Source organism: Anser anser (genome assembly GCF_964211835.1).
Source record: "Anser anser genome assembly, chromosome: 3".
NCBI lineage: Eukaryota > Metazoa > Chordata > Aves > Anseriformes > Anatidae > Anser > Anser anser.
In genome coordinates, this window is record NC_139722.1 from 37,393,373 (window position 1) to 37,415,795 (window position 22,423).

The 22,423-nt window shown below is 37.9% G+C and overlaps 1 protein-coding gene across 29 annotated transcripts in view; it reads left to right on the forward strand.

The window, feature by feature from the left end:
* Positions 1-22,423, forward strand: part of LOC310897646 (uncharacterized protein) — a 98,586-nt gene that overhangs the window by 61,380 nt on the left and 14,783 nt on the right. For 16 of the 29 annotated variants that reach the window (XR_014582436.1, XR_014582440.1, XR_014582441.1 and 13 more), the window contains one exon: positions 9,204-9,788. The exons of 1 other annotated variant lie outside the window; for it this stretch is intronic. Coding sequence is in view for 9 of the 28 variants with exons in the window: in XM_083831483.1 (XP_083687609.1) it covers positions 9,204-9,244 (41 nt within the window). In the remaining 19 variants the exon portion in view is untranslated. 12 more of the 29 variants (XM_083831475.1, XM_083831481.1, XM_083831479.1 and 9 more) reach the window with 9 other exon arrangements.

Consider the following 22,423-nt stretch of genomic DNA (forward strand, 5'->3'; position numbering starts at 1 on the left):
AGTTTGTCTCACACATGGCGTTAATGGTGAGCCTTCAGAGTGGCAGTAAGCAAGCTGAGGACACTGTCTTTGAGTCAGAAAATCAATTCCATGCATGGGAGGGCAACATGAGAGAGACAAGATTTTTGTGGAACGCCTAGGCCTAACATTCACTAATTACCTTAGGAAAACTCAGATCAAAGGGAAGCAGCAACATTATTTGTACAGGTGAATGGACTCCAGGCATTCCCTCTCCCCAGCTCTGAAGCACAGAAAGCAAATGAGAACTGTTATTGAAAAGTGATCAGTACACAGTGGGATGGTGATCAAAGACAAAATGTGAGCTATTCTGCAAAACTCTATCCATGTGGACGATTGAACTACGCAAAATTAAGAGATTACACTCTAACCAGAATTGAAATTACTGCGAATTGTTTATGTCTAGTTGCAAAGCATTTCAGATGACTCAGCTCATTTTGTGATGATCATTTTTTTAGGCTTTTTAAAGCTAGAACTGTTTCCTAGAGAGAAACAACAGAAGAACTATTGCCCAAAACAATTAAGACAAAACTGGACAACATTTGCTGTCAAAAACAGCATAGCCTTTGCAGTGCAGAGCAGACATAGGAGATATTTCTGTAACTAATTTCTTTACTTTATCAGAAAGAGATTTCCTTTGGTTTCACTACATTCTTTTTAAGTTCATGCTCCTTTGTTCCCGTGTCTGATGTAAATTCAGATTCCTACATGTCTCTTCGCATACGGTTCTGCTCTTTACAGTCCTTTTTCACAATACTAGTTTTCAAAGCCTTTTGAAGGATTACTGGCTCAGCTGAATCCATCCAATGACATCTCATAGGCACAGTCATTAGAAACAGAAAAAAGAGCAGAACTTCACATCCAAAGTGCAATTCCTCTCCATACAAACTGCCCCATCTCAGTTTCAGCAACATTCAGTTTTATTAGAAGAATCTCATTTTAATGCACAGATTATTGTCCTTGTGGCAACAAATGGAGAAAAATGTGTTAGCACCCATTTCACATCCACTCCGCTCTGACAACACACCATTAGACAGCCCACTAGACTGGAAGAGTGCCTTACCCGTGGTTGACTGAATATCTGCTTTCTTCTCTGTCAGATTCCTCTTTGAAAAATATTTTTCTCAGTAACAGTTTATACATGAGCTTTGCACACCCTGTACAGGTCTATTGCCTTTTTTTTTCGTTTTTTCACTTGTCTGTATTGTACCGAACTTCATTCATGGCAGTGCTTGGAAAAGAGTGGGAAACAAACAAACAAACAAACAGAGTTGTCACACCAAAATTTCATTATCTAATTCAAAGCATTTCTGGGGCAGGAAGTGCTGTATGGCCAGAACAGGAGAGGCCACAACTGAAGGATAAAGGGAGGATGTGGTCCTCCCAGGTCTAAGTGGGTTGTTCAGATACAGTACAAACAGCCTGGAACTGGGGATTGGACCAAGGTGGACCAGGCAATGACATAAGGAGGACCAGGCAGAGGCAAAGCAACTCACAGCCTGCCACAGGCACTTACACAAAGCACCTGGAGTCCTTCTGGTTGAGTCCCTATCCCTGGTAGAGCAGCAGTCACAATACAGACCAATATAACAGATCAACAGTCTGAAACCAGTTTGCAGGATGATTCACTCTGACCTTTTTTTTTCTTGCCTTTTCCTCAAGGTCTCACCACCTCTTAGAAGCTCTCCTCCCATGCAGGAGGTCAGTCCTTGCCTGGCTGGGAGAAAATAGCTCATGGTGTATGTCTCAATACATGAATTGAAGGAGGACCTCAAATTTGGATCGAGCCCACAGGATCTTAGATTATCTGAACTGAATATATGCTCAGGTTTCACACAGCAAGCCCCCCAGCTGCGTGTTCATCTCCCCTGGGAACAATCCAATTCAATACAAAAGTGAAGATGAATAAGATGAATTCCAAAATGATTCACAATGAAGTGTTTCATTCGTTCTGAACAAAGAGTTTTCAGAACTCTTTTTTCCCATGGGGAAGGGGAGAAGAGGTATTTCAGCTTTCTATCCCCACTCAGGGTGGAAGCAAGCACTGAAACATTTCCCCAGAAATATAATGGGTGGGATGTTTTTTTGTTGTTTTTTTTTTTTTTTTTCCAGCTCTGATTTTCTATTTGTAGGTGAGAAAGAAGGTGGGAGAAGGGCAGAAGACAGATATGGTGATGGGAAATGGAAAAGAATTGAAAAGGGTTGGGTTAGCATTGTCCATCCAGTTTGAACTATAGACTTTGCCATGAACTTTTACAAACTAAAACATTACAGATGTGTACAGTGCATGCACCTACACAAGCAGAAGAGATCTCTTGCTAGATTTTTCTTCCCTTTTTCCTATCAGCACCAAAAATGTGAGTTTTGCCCCTAGTCAGAGGCCTGAACTCCTGTTCTGATGAGCATTCTTCAGTGCAATTCAGAAAAAGTTCTTTTTTTGTCACTGGCCCCATTACCTAATGCTTTGCAGCCCTGCCCAATAAAGATTTATTCATCTCATATGTTCCTGGTTGTGACCTTATGTTCAGCCGCAGTTGGACGACTCCACACTCCAGGGCTCTCATCTCGGCGTTCCCAACCCAGGAGCTGCTGCGCCTGGGAAGACCAGCCTGCAAAGCCTCACCGGGCAATAAATCCAGCCTTGAAGGCCCAACCTTTTTAAATCAAGCATTCAGCCTCATCGGTTTTGTTACTGCATTAATACCACCCCGAGGAAAACCAAGAATAAGAGTCCAGTATATTTCCAATATGTTACTTTACTGGCAAGTTTTGTACTGAGTTCTGTCTGAATATTTCATTTCTTAACTTTTCTTTGAATCCTCTTTCTCAAGGTGCTGTTTATGAAGAATGTCCCTGAATTAGCTTCTGTACTGAAAATAGGAGCCCACCGTGAGGGTTTACATGACTGAAGTCAGCACTGTGTTCAGCTCTCCCCTCATCCAGACTTGTTTCACAAGTTTTCTGCAGTTAAAACTTATTCTTCCACAAGCTACATGCAGCTATGCAGTTCAGAAAAGTGAATCAAAAGTTTTCTTTCAGACTATTGCCCTCTTTCCCTACCCCCTGCTGTCCAGAAGTCCATAGTTTCTGGGACAGTCCAATTAAAAAAAAGTGAGCATCCCCCCTCCCAAAACATGTTTCTCTTAGTTCGTTCAGTATTGAGTCTCTCACTCCAGCTGAGCCCAACATTTCTTTCCTGCTGAATCCCCCTGGCAATTCCTGTGCTGAGTGCTAACAGCGGTGCTACTTTCTCTGCTAAGGGAAACTCTGAATAACAGAGGAGGGGCTCTTGTAAATAGGCAAAAAAAAAAGGTAAAACATTCACTGCTGGTACTTCCTAGAAAAAGTAGTGTTTCAGTATTACAAGAGCAGTCCAGAGCTATGCACCTTCTAATAGTTATTTAACAATGATCAGAAGATCTTTGGTCTTAATTACAGCTAAATTTTCCCACTCCCTGTGCTGACAGTGACATTGAAATTCTGCCAGATTAATGGCCTTTTCCTACTTGTATGGTCACTTATGGCTAATTTGTCACCATCCATGAGGCTTTGTTCATGCATTTACACAACAAAATGAACTGGGCTTTAACCAGACAAGGTAAGAGATTTAGTTAATAAAAAATAATGAAGGATATTTCTGAGACACTCTGGTGAACTCAGCACTTGAACCTTTCAACATTCATTTACCCAAGAGAGCATTTGATGAGATCTACTGATTTTCAGTAATTAGTTCACTCGGTGTATTTCTTTTTCATATATTTGACCATTTGTAATGAGAACTAAGACACCAAGCACGTAATGAAAAAAAGCTGTCAGTATTACAGCAGTGGTTTTGACAGTGGTGCTAATAAGTTATTTTATCTGCACTTATTCACTGTGGACTTTTCAAAGGATCTATCTCTTGCTCTTGGCTGAAGTAACAGAAAGTTGTGGTTGATGTACTGCTGATATGTGAAAAATACTTTTCACTCATTTGAGGAGGATCACATGTGAAACTGGAATCACTGTGTTTCTTCAGGAATCAAAAGTTGACAATAATATTGAGCCTTGCCTTTACCTTTTTGCAGTGAGAGAGAAATCAGCTGCATTTGACCTAAAAACCTCAGGCCTACAGTTTTGAATAACTACAGAAAAACAGTTTTTAACAGGATCGCATTTCACTGTTTCAGACAAATGTGAATTCCTTTCCCTTTGCGTGGATTTCTCTAAGCAGGGAAATCCAATTCCCTCTGGATTCTTCCCCTCTGAGTGAAGGATGAGACTGAGTCATCCTCCGTTTGTTTGTCTTTGATGACGAATATTACTCGCAACTTCCAAACAATGTCAGCAACAAAAACAGGGCATCTGGGGCTTGGTTCATTTATGCTTAAACCCTTCCAAAACATTACATAGAAAATATGCATATGCTTAATTTTAAACACCTGAATAACTCCATTGGCCTTAACTGAAATATTTCTGACATTAACATTTGCTGGATTAAGAACTTCGTATTTATTAAAGCTGTGCCCCATTTGCAATAGGAATATGGTGCTGGTGCAGCTGTGCCATTCCTGGCAGTGAAACACGCTTAATAATTTATTTGTTTAGACATATTCTTCTGGGAGCACCGTGACATTCATGATCTAACACAACTACTTAGGCTGCAGGTGCCACTTATGTCCAGATAGATAGCTCTTTGGTGAGGCCATGCATCATGATTCCCCTGCAGAGAGCACTACAAAGGTGATTCCTTGTCAGACTTGCCTTTGAAAACTGCTAATTCCATTCATTCACCTGTGAATGCAAAATGCAAGGTGTGTGATGGAAACTGATGGAAAGCATAGCACACACTGCCGTAAGCAGTCTGAGATCTAGTCTAAGATCTAGTCTGGAATTCTTTGTCTTCTTCAGAGGTAAAAGCATGGTTTAGTATAAAGCAGTGGCAAAAGCACAGGGCTGCAACTCCTATTTACCTATCTCAATTAAAGGCAAATAATTCTCTAGCAGACTGCAAAAATCTGCACACAGAAAATATAAATATTCATGTATTACAGTTACTGTTGTCAGTCTTTTCTCCTTGCCATCTTTTTCCCTGCTCTGCAATGACAGAGGAGTTCTGTTGAGCCAGGCTCTTCTTACAACAGACAGGATGAAATTGTTTCCTTGGTTAGACAGCTCACCCTTGAGGTATGCTCAAATATATCCTCTTTTGCACATCTATGCTGCAGCTTCCAATTAGGGAGGCAATATAAGCAGCAAGCAGCAGCAGGGGAGAGAATAAGATGTTCTTTCTCTCCAGATAGAAAATCCCATGCTGACAAAAAAGTTAGGATTCAGCAGCTCAGAAAGTTTCTTTGCTTTCTTGTGCATTCATGTGAGAGAATTCACATACGTGTACACTCCTTTCCTGAAGGTTGGAACTGTAGCTCTCAGAACTTGAACTATTCAGAGAGCTGGAAATGTTTGTCTGATCCTCTGCAGTAACAGTTTATGGAGAAAAGCTCTTTTCTCCCAAGAATATTCTCATCTGGAAATGCAAGACAGCCTCTTCTCCATCTGATAGTGGTTTTCCACTGAATTCTGTCTGGGCAAAATAACTAAGCAAATCCTGCTGTTATTTCTACTTGCTGCTGAATGTTGATCTTTTGAAGTCATTCCTAATGCAATATAAGATGAGAACAAATAAATTATTTTTTTAATAGGGACAAAATAAATACACTCCAAAAAAAGATTATTTCCAAGTTGCTGCTCATCATCACCAAAGTCTGAGATGGTCTGATGGTGAGGAGGCATCACCAAGCAATAAACACCTCAGGTTAGATAACCCAGAAAAACTCTATCTCAGCTGAGATCCTAAACAAAGCCTTTGAGCAAATCTTTGGGAAAATCCCCAGGGACACTCCCTTCCCCATAGTCTGTGGCGTTGTTTTGCTGTTGTTGCTGTTTTTTTATTTTTTTGAGAATAAAATGCTGACTTGATTATTTTCAGGCTTGATATTATACTACCACAATGTTCTTACACTTGCAACAGATTGAAATGTTTTAATGATATACCTGGTGTTTATCTGGAAGCAGAGAGGCTAAGCACCACCCAGCTCAGTCCAGCATGAAGGCTGAAGCAGGTTTGTGTTAATTTTGAGCTCTTCATGCTGCCTTTGCATTTACTTAGTTTTTCTTTAACTTTTGGCTTTATAGCCTCAAAGTAACTTCAGTCAAAGTAGCTGAACTTTGCCAGGTTTCAGGTCAAAAATATGTCAAAAGTAGAGTTTTACGTGATTTCCACCCAACAGTAAATCCCTCCCTGTATCTGATATTCAGCCTAAGCTCACTTGAAAAGTTTTAGGTTTTGCAGGGTACATTTCTCACAGCTCTACGTTGAAGAAAGCTGGAATGTTATACTGCTCTCAGAGGGCTTCATCCAAATCCCAGCTAATTTGATGGGCGTCTTCAAGACTATCAGGAGAGGTGGATCAAGGAAAAGATTTTGCTGATCTGCAGAATCAGATTCTCAAACAGCGTGCACAGAACAGTGCCAGACAGAACAATAAAACAAGATAAAAGTGTTTTTTTTTCACTTGCTAGTTTCAAGTAGCAAACATTGAGGGCAAAGTTCCTGGGAAACACCTCATGAAACACATTTCTTCTTCTACACTCATTACTGCAATAAACATCATTTTAGAGTCACAGCAATAAACATTTTCTTGAGACTCTTTAAAACGGACAATTTTGCACCCTCAAAGATAGTGAATCCCAAAACAAGATTGACACCTCCAGATACATGCTTCTTGCCTGCAAGTATGCACTCTGGCATATTCTGGAAAAGCAGCAGCATACAGCTTGCCTCACTAGTGCCTCATTATATTTTTCTAATATCTAAAGGACACAAGTTCAGCACCAGCTATGAGGGATACAGGCAAGGATATTTCTGGAGCGTCTTGTTTAAAATCATACAGGGGTAGTCCACAAAGAGATTTAGACCCCTAAGAGTCTCAGCACCACAGTTCAAGTGCTACCTACCTTCAGGCATGTCCTAAGACCCTTCCACTACAACACATTTCATGAAAAAAAAAGGAAATCACTTAGTTTATTTCTTTTCCTTTTCCTTTCCTGTATTTCCTTGCCTTTTCCTTCACAGCTGTTATTCAAAGGCCATCAAAACAAAAGTAGCTCAATACTAACAGTTATTTTTCATCCTATTTTATAAGAACTTTATGCAGCATCACTTTTATTTATTATACAAAGCAGATTAAAAAAAAATGTGAAGAAATTGCATTGAAAACAATGCAAAACAGAAAACAAAGTTTACACCAGTCCTTGTTTAAATGTTTTCTAACATAACACCTCATACTGCAAGCTCCCTGGTACCCTATCTGTATGCTTGATCACTGGAGACAAAGATTCTCCTCCAAGGAAGAGAAAATTCCAGGTTTCTCATCACCCATTGTGTCCTACAAGAAGAACGACAGACCTGATGTCAACCTGATGGTAATTTCTGGGTAGACACGTGGTCTGTTAAGCTGCATTCATTTCCTGATACTTACAGGCTTAACAAAGAAGAAAGCCTGCTACACTGCTTGAAAATGAGGTCCTGTGGGTCAGTTCTGAAAAACCACAAACATACCAACATATAGAAAATATTACTAACCTCTGTTTAAACAGGGCTATCTTGGCAGGTTGTTACGCAACTTTTCCAAAAATATGTTAGATATTGGCAGACACTGAGAAATATCATCCAAGTCCTTTTCTCTCTCTCACACTCTTTTTCTTCTTTCTTTAATAGTCTGTCAATTTGGTGTCCTGGAGAGAGAAAAAAAATGTTCCATGAAGAAATCACTTTGAAGCTTAATTTTTCACTGCCAAAAAACTTGGGACACTCGTTTTTTCCAGTCTTTCTCTAACTCTTGTTATCACTACTGCTGACTCATCTCCTGATGCTGAAGGAAAAACAGTTTTATGGGAACATGAAGAGGTCACAACTGAATTATTCTGGCTTTTATAAATGGCTCTGCAAATCATTCTCCACATTGCTATGAGACAGATTTTCATAATTTCTGGGTCAAAGCTTGTGCTTCAGAGCAGGGGGATGCCCAGAGTGGTGGTGAAGTGTGCAGTCTTACCTCTTGGGCACAAAGACCACTTCTTACCCAGCTTCAGTGAACTATTGCTCTCCTGCACACTGTTGGAGCAGTACCACACAGGAATCTCATTCAGCTTTCCCCAGTAGGGGAAAAATAAATAAATAAATAAATAAATAAATAAATAAATAAATAATCTCTCACCTCCCCTATAAATGCTTACAAGGTGCAGTAAATCAGGACTGATTCCTCAAGAAGCTTCTGGAGAATATAAAGGCTCTACTCTACTCTACCTCTAAAACTTGCATGGGGATTTTTATTTTTAAGTGTGTTTGTTTGTTTGTGTATAGAAACAAATCATTGAATTACTTCTCCCTTCTTCATAAAATCCCTTGTGCTTTTCACACATATAAGTACACCAATATACTTGAAAGCAAGTTAAATAATCCCAATAAATACTATTGCAGTGAGTTTCACCTGCACTTGCTATCTACAAATCTTTCATACATAAGTTATGAAATTAGCACTTTTAGCAGAGGTTATTTGTAAATTCTTCTAGCAAAAAGATGCTTGGAAATTATGCTGTCTGTGAATAGTTCACTGTACATGTTTCCAATGACTTTGTATGTAATTACATACCATTAATCAGTCAGATGGTTGTACGTCTGCTCTCTTTTCAGAGGCAGAACACTGTGTAATGAGAATATGAATATGATATGCATATCAGCCTATGCAGCTGAACATAGCATTGACCAGGGGCATATCTGTAAGAGTTTCTGCTTTTTTCAAGATTTTTCAAGATTATTAAACAAGCGTGTGTGTGTGTGTGTGTGTGTGTGTGTGTGTGTGTTTGTAAAGATGGCAGAGATAGGCCAGTAACAGACATAAAACTGAAAAATCACTTCTGGCTTTCAAGAACCACTCTGAGATATTTTCCATACTGAGAAATACACTTTACAAGCCATGATGCATATGTGAGCTAATAAACTGGTTATTCCTCATCTGGTGAAATTAAAGAGCATCTCATAGACTGCATGTTAAAATGAGTCTCCAGTTATTTTTAAGCAGAATGATAGTCTTAGTAGAAGAGGGTAAGCTTGCTTCCTCTCATGAAATAGGTTTGCCTTGCAGTACTCATACTCATCAGACAAGATATCCAACAAGCAGACTGAGCAAGCAATGCATCCACTGGACTGCTGCATTACAGGAGCATGGTACCAGCATGAAGACAAAGGCCACTGCTGCTGCACGTTGAGCATGATACCATCCTGGGGCAAGTGTGCCATATTCCCATCACTTCCTGCATTAACACCTTCAAGCACGGCAGACAGAGGAAGGCTGCCCATGTTCGATGTCTACATAGGTTTCAGGCATGAGATAGCTGCTAAATGTTTACCATTACCACAAAGAAGGTTGTTCAGGGCAGAGCAGAAGACAAATTTCAGCTGCGTAGGAAGTCAAAGTCTAGGGTGCCAACATTCAAATCATCTCCAGTTTTATGCTGCAACTGAGAGGTATTGAGGTTTGCAGTGTTGGAGGTAAGAACCTTCATCTCTCCTCAGTCCTTGAAATAGGTGCCCTCTTCTTTGGATCAAATTCTTGGTGAAGTTTGTTCCTTCTCAATTGGTTATTTGGAATTGCCACCGAAATTTGCTGTTGAAAGGCTGGAATAAGCTTAATAAAAAAAAAAAAAAAAAAAAAAAAAACAAGAATAAATCTTCTTGGGACGTGAGGGTTGAAATTATTGTTAGCATCATCTGCTTCTGAACATTTTCAGTCCTAGAATTCATGAGAGTAGTGATAAAATATAGCTAATGTCTGACAATCCCTATTTCAACAGTGAAATTCACAGATGAATAAACATGCTTCTAAGTACTATAGCTTGATTTGCTTTGTAAGCATGTACCTTCTTTATCCCTGCACATGGAAATGGCTTTCATAGGAAATTTAAGATAAATAGAAGAGAAACTTCAGTATAGACATGTGGTGTTCATCAAGGAGAACTTCCAAATCAGCAGGAGTTCTCCATAGTTGGAAACCTTCACCATACCATCATTATCTGCTCATTAGGAACCCTCCAGCATCCATGGCTGAAAGCCAGTAACCCCCTTGCCTGCCAGTTTGACCAACAACACTTTTAGGACTTGAGTTCCCAGAACTTGATAACATCGGAGAAAATAAATAAATAAATAAATAAATGAACCTCTAATGATGATTACTTGCTTACCTGTATTCCCAGGCCTGAGTCTATAGCTGGTTACTCATTGAGTTGCTATTAATATGTCAAATCAGCATAGCAATCACAGTCAAAAAAAATAATTAATGATGGCAATAATAGTTTTTGTTGACCATGAACCTGTACAGAAACAAAGGTTACATTTACCTTCTCCCATGAGATGGGTACACACTTTGCCACTTAAAATATCCAGTGATATGCAGTCTCCTTAAGCAGGGATGGCTTGTTTTGAATCTAGTCAGGATAAGCAGTAGCACCTCTACAAGAGATCACTGTATGTCTTCTGTCTTATCTGTAGAAAACATGAGGGAAAAATGACTTCTCTTTCTCATATGTAACATTACACAGAATCGTCAAATGCCCTGTAAAGAAATAAAAGTGTCACTGGTTCATAACATTACTTCAGAGCATCTTTATTTCTAATAAAAACCAGTGTGTCCTTCTGATATACTTATCCATTCCTGTATGTTTCTGAAATCTTTTGCTGTCTTGCCCTGATGTTTTGGCTTAATTTTCTTGTTCTTTCTTTTTTTTTTTTTTTTTTCTGACTATACTAGCTCCTGTCCATTTTCAATTAGTTGTTTTCTGTGTCCATACTGAAAAGCTGTAATGATTTTTTTTTCTATTACATTCCTTTCCTAGTTTGCACATTGGGTATATTTACATTAATCTCGTAGAGGTTTCATACATTGCAATCCTCCATGTGATGCAGTCTGAGTTATGGGATACCTGACGGGCCTCTACAGAACTGGGAGACATGCTATAGATGGCAATTTCACTAGTCATTGAGAGAGAAGCATTCCATGGCCCTATTGTGTGAAACAGGTTTGGATGTGCCAGGTGACATCCTGGCTCTGAGGAGGGTGTTTGTTGCAGAGCTACAATTTCTCCATTTATCTCCTCTCACCACAACTCTGTCTTGAAAGTCACAGAGTGAACTCTTCCATTCTCTAAAACACCACATTTTCTAATGTCATTTCAGAGCGTGGTGAATCCCTTGTTTCCTGAGGCCATGGAATGACCCCTGTTGTATACACCAAGCCAGTCCTTGTGCCTGGACCAGTTTGCCTTTGTACCACTACAGTGAGTCTGCATCCAGAGCTCCTTCCAAGGATAGTTACTCTATTTGCATCCTGCACAGCATCCTGACCGCTAATCTATAGCTCCCTGTCGTAGAAACATCTCTAAAGGCCCCTTTCACAGAAAGTTGCCAGGAGACAGCTCTTTCCAACCATCTACAACTATGAGGAGATTTTCTCTCCACCTTTGATTTTTTTTTTCCTAGTCAACATATTGTAGTTTGTTCCCAGCACAGGTAAACCCTGACCTAAAGCAGATTCAAGAAGTCCAAAGGAAGTGGATTTGTAAATATAATAACAGCTCCATACCTGCTAGGGGATTTCACTGCAAGCCCACAGAAAATGCTGTGAAAGCTTCCAAGATTGATTTCTATCCTGTTTTTTTTCCCAGTTTCCATTTCTCTCACTCTGATAATATTCATTATCCAATAGGAATTCTTCCTGTGGTATTATTTTTAAATTAATTTTACAGGCTACCTGTATCATTTGTGTGTATAAGGAAAATCCCAAAATCTGTAAAGCTGTTTGTAACTTTTGGCAACAAAATAGTGTTCTTCCATGTTTATAACATATAGCCAGCTATACCTAATTCCTGAAGAAATTAAGCTTGAAAGAAGCTTTGATATCAATACATTTCCATTTGAAATACTCCTTTGAGCATTTCAAAGCCCGTGGACATTATGGTGATAACTTACAATATGTTCATGAATATGTTCATGAAGATTTTAACCCAGGATGTCAATACCAGAGAAGCTTGCTAGGATAAATAACAATGAACTTAATACCAAACAAAGGTTGTTATCACTTTCCCTTTCAAGTTTTGATAGCTAAAGGACACAAGCAAAGTGATTGTGTCACAGCCCCAGGCATATGGGTTTCCCTTGTCTAGTTACCTTGCTAATGAGACAAATTAAAAATGGTAAAAAACATGTCAGAACTTAGCTTTTTGTTTGAGCAATGCTCACTCCCACGGACATAACAGCTATTTCCCATTTCAAAAGTCATTAGCATGATCCTTTGGAAGAAAATTCAAAACCTTTCAGCATCTGAAACTAATTAATGCTGTGACTGAGCTGTGGCAGGGTGTAAAGAAAAATCTCTCTGCAATTGCTCATTTGTACTCAAAATAACCTTCGCTACTTGTGTATATCTTTACTGTCAGTGGGAAACTGAAACACTGATCGCAGAAAAGTAATTGCCATTTATAGTCCAGCAGAGCAACAGATATACCTACACCAAAACCGTTTCTATTCATATGGATCCCTGTTCATGCTTTCTGTTGGTTTGCAAGGCAGAAGACTCAAACATGGATATCTTGGCGACATGAACTTGGCAACTTGGGGCCGTTTTGAATACACAGCAAGTCCACAAACCTTTACTATGTCACGTCTCTAAGAGAAGACAGTAGGGGAACAGTACAGTCTGTTAATGAAGATTGAGGCTTGATTTCAAAGCATGCTAGTGTCCATGATTGTGAGCATGACACTTAAATTTTCAGTGTTTTTTGTTCTCTTGCTCCATGCTAAACACTCATATTGCCCACTTCACAGATCTTTTTTGAAGATTAGTTGATTTTGATTTCTACCATGTTCAGCTACTACAGTCAAAAAGGCATCAGGGGAGATTATATATATATATCATTATGTTTGTAATCTTTAGTCTAAGCTAGTTAAATAAAACCAAATATATTTATGCCCCTTATTAAGGAGTTGACCACAGCACTTATAAAGGAGCAGTATTTTCATGAAGAAGTTCAGCTGACTGTATTAGAACTTCCTCCATAATTAGCTCGTTCACCTTCATTGAGGATATTATTGATATCCTCTAGAACGAATGACAACCTGTGGTGCAGGCTTTGCACATGCATAACTCTGTGAAAACTCCCAATACTGATATACACAGCACACCGTCAAAAGTACATGTCAAAAGAGCAAGAGATAAGTTATTCCTTTGAGATGATAAATAGCAATGCAGTTTATTTGAAAATGTCTACATTTGGATAGTCTCATATTTCCCTTTTCAAAGATAGAGGTTTTATTTCTCCAGGTTCTGTGAGGTTTTTTTTCCAAATGTCAGGAGAAAATTTGTTAAACATCTCATTCTCTTTCATTTTTACTCCATTTATTATTTATAAAACAATGAATCACTAAAACTTGGATTTATCAAGGACTATAGTTCATTTTTTTGCTATGAGACATCATTTAAAGGTCAATTATGGACTTTGCATTTGCTCATGCACTTAATTTGCCTGATGCAGTGCCAGTTTTTGAAGAACTCACTTATACATGCCTTTCTTACATTTCATCTGGAACTAACACCAGAAAAAAAAAAGAAAAAAAAAAGAGGATAAAATAAAATTGTTGAAATAAATGGCCTGCATTTGTCTTTAATGGAAAAGGCTAACTAAGGTAAGAAAGATTAGATTTGTGAATAAATGACACAATTAATGCTTAAGAGAAGTGAGATGCTGATTCTGCCAGATCCTTAGAATCAAATGGTGAAATTAGGTGCTTCTCTACTGATTCAAACAAGCATTTATCTATTCACACAAATGGAAAATTTGTCTCTGAGATTGCAGGTGCATCTGGCTAGCAAAGATTCAGATTAAACTGCCTTCTCAGGAGTTGGCACATGTTGGTATGTTATATAAGGAAAAGTAAACTCAGTGCTCTCTCAGGTGCAAGAATATTCATGTGGATAAAAAACGTCATTTCAAAAGGATATTAAGCTGACAGAAACAGGCCTGGAAAGGGTGTTCATTTGCAGTTCTCAAGGACAGTCTCTGAAGTTGTGATTATGACACCAAATACATTTGGTGACCTTGCTAGACAAACTACATGTGTTCAGATGACTGAGTAGGGAATCAAGGAAACATGGTGAGTTCACATGGCTTTGGGTGGTTATTTTTTGGTAGGTGAAAGAAGAGAAGGGTAAAAAAAAAAAACAACAAAAAAAACCTCAGGATCAGTTACCAAATGTATTATATGATAAGCAGAAAAAGAAAGCATTTTTTTTCTATGCCTTCCTAAAAAGATAATGTTCACTGTGGGATACAGAACAAAGTGCCTGAAGTATAAGGACACTGAGAATGTTTTCTACAGTGTTTAGAAAGCAGAGAGTTTATCAATAAGATTTATAAGATGAAGTGATATACCAGCTTTTTCAGAAAGAAAAAGAAAAATAATCAGAAATATCTTTTTTTTCCCCCTGCTGTGCCATTATCTTTAAATATAGTGTTTTCTCACAAGTAATATATGCTATACTGAGAGCTTGCCTGCAATCCATTACATGACAATGGGGAAACCTCCTGGCATACTTCATTCTTAGATATCAAACTGAAATCACTAAAAAGCAGTATGTAGAACTTCATATAAAAAGCATCCACCCTTAATTTGCATATATTAGTTTGGATTAAATTCTAGCAGTGCATGACCATATACTTCCTTCATTATCTTACTGGAGAAACAACCTTTGAAAGATTTAGAGCAAAAGCAAGCTGGGTCAGCTGGAAAGTTCATGTCAGTGTGGATGCATTTTCCCAGGGCTCTTCTCTCCACATCAGCTCCACAACAAGAATCCAAGCTTTGTTTAAAGACCAGGTCTTAACATGCAAATCATCTCATAAGGTTGGCCTAAGAAATTTCCTGTCTCCAAAACCAGTATCACTACTGTCACCTTTGCTGTGATGTGATATGGCATTTTCAGCTCAGCAGAAAACAGTTGCCAGGACCAGAGATAAAACTTCTATTGCATATCTAAAAGTAACATTTATTGTACTTACATTTACTACACACTCACACTAAAATAGAAGGATATAAAAGAAGACCAGCAAGCATACAAAGTCATTTATCTCATAGAATGTGGGAAATGAGTTATAATTTCAAATTAAAAAACAAACAAACAAAAACCTGCTAATTCTGAAAGACATTCAGATGTTATAGGTGATGCAAAACCATGCAGATCTTAAATGGCCTCATTAGAGATCCCTCCTCCTGCTCCCTTCTTCCCCATTTCTTAAAATGATTCAAGTACAAAGTAAAAACAAATCTAGCAGCTATGTTTTCATGTGCTGATTAACATTCGTAGTTATTGTGACCAAAACCAGACCAAATGTACCTGGGAACCAAATTTACACTGCAGTAACCTGAGCACTCAAGAATGCTTTTGCAAATCTTTTCACTTGACAAGTTACTTTGTTAAAGTAACTTTTACTATTGCATTACGTTAATCTGAATTAGAATTCCTGAGATGCCTTTAAATTCTTATTGTATCATTAGCATCAGATTAAGATTTTTATAGGGATCCTTCAGAAAAACCTGCTGTCCACTCGCTACTGCCTTCTTTTTCTTTGCTTCTCACCTGCAGATAAGTTCTAGTGGCACACTGTCTTATTATATTGTGGATCAGTCCTAACTAAAACTTGGCTTTAAAAGAATCAAATTCTACTGCAAGTTTGTAGATTTATTGCTGCTACAAATGTGGTACATATCTGGGTTTCCAACACCTCCACATGAAGACATCTGAATCAAGGAGTCTCAGTCAGGACCCTTCTCAGATTTTAACTTCTATGGGAAAGCTTACAGAATTTACTGCAGATAAATCTGTTCTCCAGCATTTACAATCACAGGCACAAAAGCTACACCTTCTGCTACCGAACAAGACTGCTATAAAAAGAGTGGTATCATTTAACAAGCATTGCTCCCTTTGGAGAGCATGAAAAGTGTAATGGTTTTGAAAACCTGCTGTAAGCACATGGACATTCAATGGCCATGTTTGAAAATTTGGGTCTTAATTTTTATTTGCAGCCATAACACTTGTAAATTCTTTATTCCTCCAGCTGCTGAAAACGCGTTATATAAACCAAACTCTGGCACTTGCTAACTGTGTGGAAGGAAGGCATATATGCCCCGAGACTGCCGCAAGCCTGGTCTTCACTGCCTCTCCTGGAACTGCCTGGCAAGCTGCAGAGAAGGCTTTTGGAGGAGATCTTGGAAGAGATGTCCCTCTGCTGAGCATGGAGAAGGGAGAGCTGAACTCTAGCTTGTTATCTCCACTTCTTACCACTTCTGAAGTGATTTATGCTTCAGAAGTGATAAAGATAACAACTGCTTTTGATCTCTCAATGGGAGGCTAGATCTAGAGGTTATAAACAGGCACTAAACAGGATATGAGTTATTGTACATGAATGAATTAGTGCCCCTTACTAGGAAGACAAATTTGTTCAGGACATATTCCCATATAGATGGTTATTTTGGTAGAACAGGCCTCAGCCGTCAGCAGTCGGGATCTAACAACCAGGAAGATACTGAGGAGCACTACGTGTCCATGTCCAGGCACAGGCAAGATAGCTCTGTGGAAATGGATTTAAGAAAGGGCAGTAAATGCAAATTTAATAAATAAATAAATAAGGAACACCAGGTTCAGAAAAGCTAGAGGCTCCTATGTCACCTTCAACGCACTTTATAATTGGGACATTATCATCTTGTGTATGTTTGTGCAGATATTAGTTTTGAAGAGAGAAGAATCCTGATTCACCACTGCCATTCAGCCACACGTGATACATCTGAGATCTGAGAAGTCAAAACAGGTGAAAGCTGTTTTCAATAACACTGAGACAAAACCACCACACAATCCTCAACCTGTGAGATACTTATCTGCCACACGCTCCTGATTATCATTGGCTGCATGTGCACGGTATCTCAAAGGATCAGATCAAAGAACAAAGCTAGAAGCATTGATTGTGTCTAACTGCCGACTATTTTTGTGCTCTGTGCAGCCAGCTAATTTACTCTATGCACTTCAATTAACCGAGCCAAACAGCCTTTGCCAGATAACCGCAAATATGATTTCTGTCTAATTGAGCAAGTATCACTTGCAATTCATTCTTGATTATAAATCTGAAATGAGGCTCCCAAACCTGTTTTCATACAAATTCATGTGAAAAGCAAAGTCTCCAATGAGCTTCAAATTATACAGTCCTGATTTGCACCTCTCAATTTACATTTCCTTTAATTTAGGGATGATATTGCCTGGGAGTTTGTTCCCACATCCAAAATGGAAGAAGGAAATGCATAAGCAATAATTCATCTTCAATGACAGATGCAATTTTTATAGAGCAAACACTGCTTTATTTGCTTTAGACAGCATATAAAAAGCAAGAGAATTCTCTAAAGGAGATGTCATATCTTTTTTTGGACTCACTGTAGTGTCTAGATAATAGGTACCTTTTGAAGCACAAGAACACTTCTTCAGGTGTGCCCAAAATATTTATCCCTTTTTCCCTAATCTGTCACTAGTGGTCCCTGAACATACACATGTAAAGAACAGGTTCCAAAGTCACAGAACTAGCACAGACCATTGAAGGTGGCTGGTACCCAGGACTCAGAAGGCAGTGGGGCAGACGATGAGATGTTTGTCATTCAGATCCCATGGACAGTGAGATTTCTTTAGACCTCACAACTCAGGCAGTAACGCCTCAACTATAAATCATAGTAGACCTCTTGATTAAGGTGAATGCCATACTAGAGGTTATGATTTTTCCAACTGGTGTTGAAAAATAAGTTTGAAAAAATAAGTTGAAAAATTGTTTCTAAAACAATTTGACCTGTCAGCGTTGCAGTGGCTGAAAGAATTAGTGTAGCTGGGCTGCAATAACCCTGCTAGCAGCTCTCATCCACTCATCTAAGCACAGAAAGCCCTTTAAATACATTTGTGGGGGTTCTTCAGCGTTTTTATTAAAAGGGAAATAAAAAGGGAAAATGTCAATAGGACACTTTGTGGAAACGTGCTGTTTAATTATAAAATACCTCATGCTGAGAAGGCACACAAAAGGAATAATTTCAATTCAGGTAAAACAGAAGAGCATTTCTAAACCCAAACACACAATATTCATTAACTGCAGTCAAACATAAGCCATGACTAGGCAAGAAAAAAATACCAACTTTGGACATTATGCAGAGTATTTCAAAAGAACAAGAATTCAGCATCTAGAAGGAATTTATTTACACCAGATGTTACAGATGAATTTCAGCCTTGCAAGAGAAGATGGATGCTCTCCAAGTGCTCAAACGTCAGTGATGTTTTTTGAGGTGTGACCAGAGTGTGGGAATCACAAGGAAAAAAAAAAAAAATCACCACCACCAACCACCTACTGCACATCTTTTTTTCCTGGAATTGTAGATCACGACTGTAAAAAACTTAGCTGAATATTTTACATTTAGACATGTCTTGTAAGTGAAAATACCAAGCTGAACCCTAAAACTTTATCAGTGTAAACCATTATCACACTAAAAAATATTTCTATCAGCATTACATTATGTATGTGGGCATAGAATGAAATAAATACACCAGACATCTCAGACCCCCATGGTTTGAGATACCCTGTACTTACTAATTGTAGGCAGAACTCTGAATCTTCTTTTAGTTTGCCACAAATACCATTAGTCTAAAACATTTTAAATGGAAGAAAAACCCTGGTACAATAAAGCTCTGTTCAACATGAGCATCTCTCAGATGATAGCACTGGTGCATACACCCTTCGTCAAGAAGAGCTGCTCTGCTAAAATTAGAGTTACAAAGGAAAAAGGATAGTGGGAAGATGATGAAAAATGTCAATTCTCCTGATACTATTTTCTCTCCTTTAGCTGTCTGGAGAGGAACTTGGTTGTCTGAAAGGGCAAAAAAATCCTCTCTGTATTATTGGAGACAGTGAATGGATACACGTGTAGCCAGTGCACTGTGTTCTCCCTTGATAGCCCCAAACTAGAAAAAAATCAACCAATAAACTCCATTTAGTAGCTGCTAAAAGCATGGTTTTTTTTTCTTCTACTTCTTCTTTTGTAAGTAAACACAAACTATAACTTTATTCTCTGCCTTGTAAACCATATGAACCATATGTTTTGTTAAACATGAGGAGCCTGATTCAATTCTTCTGGGCTCCATGATTGTTTTTCAACTAACTTGCTTTGACAGGAGTTGGATAGTAGAAAACTCGTTGGACCTCTGGCATAACCATCACTTTTTTAATTGATTAGCAAAGACTTTTCCATACACACACACAAAAAAAAAAATCTTCAGAACTGTTCAAGAATACACTAGGTACAAAAGAAAAAAATCCTGAAAGGGTATTTATAGTAAAATTTAGGTTAGCTACATTTTATGTTCACTAAGCTGTTGCCCTGGAGGAGTTTAAGCACAAAAGCCTGCAAAGAGATTTAAGGGACTTAAGTGTTTAGAGAGAAGACAAAAATCACACTAATATATCAGAAGTAGGTCTTTGTGAAGCCTTCTATCTTCGACTTAAGTTGCAGTCTGCTCAAGGCCAGCAAAAGGGAACACAATGCTTCACTAAAAAAGAAAAAAAAAGAAAAAGAAAAAGAAAAAGAAAAAGAAAAAGAAAAAGAAAAAGAAAAAGAAAAAGAAAAAGAAAAAGAAAAAGAAAAAGAAAAAGAAAAAGAAAAAGAAAAAGAAAAAGAAAAAGAAAAAGAAAAAGAAAAAGAAAAAGAAAAAGAAAAAGAAAGAAAAAGAAAAAGAAAAAGAAAAAGAAAAAGAAAAAGAAAAAGAAAGAAAAAGAAAAAGAAAAAGAAAAAGAAAAAGAAAAAGAAAAAGAAAAAGAAAAAGAAAAAGAAAAAGAAAAAGAAAAAGAAAAAGAAAAAGAAAAAGAAAAAGAAAAAGAAAAAGAAAAAGAAAAAGAAAAAGAAAAAGAAAAAGAAAAAGAAAAAGAAAAAGAAAAAGAAAAGAAAAAGAAAAAGAAAAAGAAAAAGAAAAAGAAAAAGAAAAAGAAAAAGAAAAAGAAAAAGAAAAAGAAAAAGAAAAAGAAAAAGAAAAAGAAAAAGAAAAAGAAAAAGAAAAAGAAAAAGAAAAAGAAAAAGAAAAAGAAAAAGAAAAAGAAAAAGAAAAAGAAAAAGAAAAAGAAAAGAAAGTCATTATTTGCTATTAAAATGAGCACAAGATGGTGAAACCAAGCTGTGTCTCAGATTACAACTGTAGTTTGTTATGTTTGTTATGTTTGTTATACGGTCACTAGGCTAGCATTTGAGTGTCAACAAACTGCTGACTGCTCATAAAAATATTCTATTTAGCAACAGTTTTGCTCATACTGTATAACAGATTTGCTGTATTTTCTCTTCCTTTCACTTTATTGCAAAGGATATTTATACCGAAATAGAAAGCTTATTTCTGAGGAGTTCATCTGTTCCCTCTGGCATTTCCACCCCTGTTATCAGAAACAGATGATCAAGACCTGAGATGGAGTATCAGCTGAGAGAGCTGATAAACTCTGCTGGAGCAAAAGGCTTTGCACATGATTCAGAACAGAATATTCTCTCTGGAGGACTAATGGACCAAGACTTCTGTACGCTGTCCTAAGTTTGCCTTTAATTTAACAAGTAATCTGTCAGCTCCACCTGTATGTATATGTAATGTGTGTGCACATACACACAAATTTTCTAATCCATATGTGCACCACATGTAGTCATTTCTTATTATCAATACTAATAATAAAAATAACAAGGACATGTTTGGGTTATTGTCACTGTCATTAATCCTGCCACAGTGTAAGGAAAAAGGCTACTCAGATCTATCTCAAATTAGTTGTACAGTGGATTTGCCTTTGTCCATTGCGTGCACTCCCCACCCCACCACAGTCATCTTCCGCTGAGTTACCTTTGACAGCCACATCTGTTTGTATTCTTTTGATTTTACGTGCTGGTGCTGCTAACCAGAAGCCTGGCAATAAAATGGATAACACCTGATTACAAATACATGTCAATAGCAATCTCCATAGGATACCTCACCATCTACTTGCTGTCTGCCTGTCATGAAAATAACGGGAGTTGTAGGTTCTGAAATGATAATTACATTGTCATAAATTGTCTTCTTGCAGAAATGCTTATCTAATTTTAAAAGATACTGAAGGTACAATCAAAGTAGCTGGACACCTCCTGAACAAATTCAGATGCATATTTTAAAACAAAGAAACGTCTGATTTTGATTGTCACTGAGAAACTGAAGTAAGGCAACACAGAGAAGATATCCTCAAGCCAATGTAAAGCAAGCTTAGTTGGAAGTCTGCTATTACACTAATTTAAATTGCAACTGCAGAATGACATAGACCATTGGAAGAGTTTTTGCTATAAAAACCCAGACCCAAGTTCTCAGATATCAGGGACTGCTGCACAGAACAACCCAGAACAGTTAGATTATGGGTAACAGCTGGATTACTGATGAAAAAAAAAAAAAAAAAGTCTAATTTCACAAACTTGCCAAAACCAAAAACTCCCACTGATGTCTCATTTTCTAAAGTCAGTAGTGATTCATCACGGATATTTGACCCACAGTTTTTGCCCTTTTAAGCTTGAAAATTGCCTGCTGCAGCCACTATCTTAGCACAACAGCCCAGTTGCCTAGAAGAAAGGATTAAGGGCTGCATTGATTTCCAGAAATACAGAATCCAGCAGGGAAAAAGCACTACTGAAAACAAGGAAAGCAAAGGCCAGACTAAAATTTGTTGATTTTATGTATGTTTGGCAATGTTTTGTGGTATTTTCTGTTGAAATCAGCTACATTTCACCAGTGACAGAAGTTGATAAAAATATAAAAACAACCACTGGAAACCCAAATACACCAATAGTATGTGGCACTATAGTAATAGTAGCCAACTTGGTCAATAATGTTATCAATACCGTGACTAAAAAATAATAATAATTAAAAAAAAAAAAAAGAACTTCTTGAGCAAAGGAGGTTCACCAAACCTGACTTTTTTTTTCTGCAAAGAGAATAAGAATCATCCTTTTTGGGACAAACTCTGAAGATCCCATTTCTTATTCTACCTCATTCAAAGGACCAGAAACTTACTAAAGAGCACTGCAAGCTGAAGCCCAGCATGGACCAGTAGCAGGCCCAGCTAGCTGCAATGGCTAGAAAAGAGCCATGAAAGTAAGAGACTGCTTCAGACTGGAGGGAGCTGCATGGGCTCCAGAAAGCCTCATCCTTTTTTATCTGTTAAAATCCTCTGAGGCAGCCAACAGGCTCCAAGG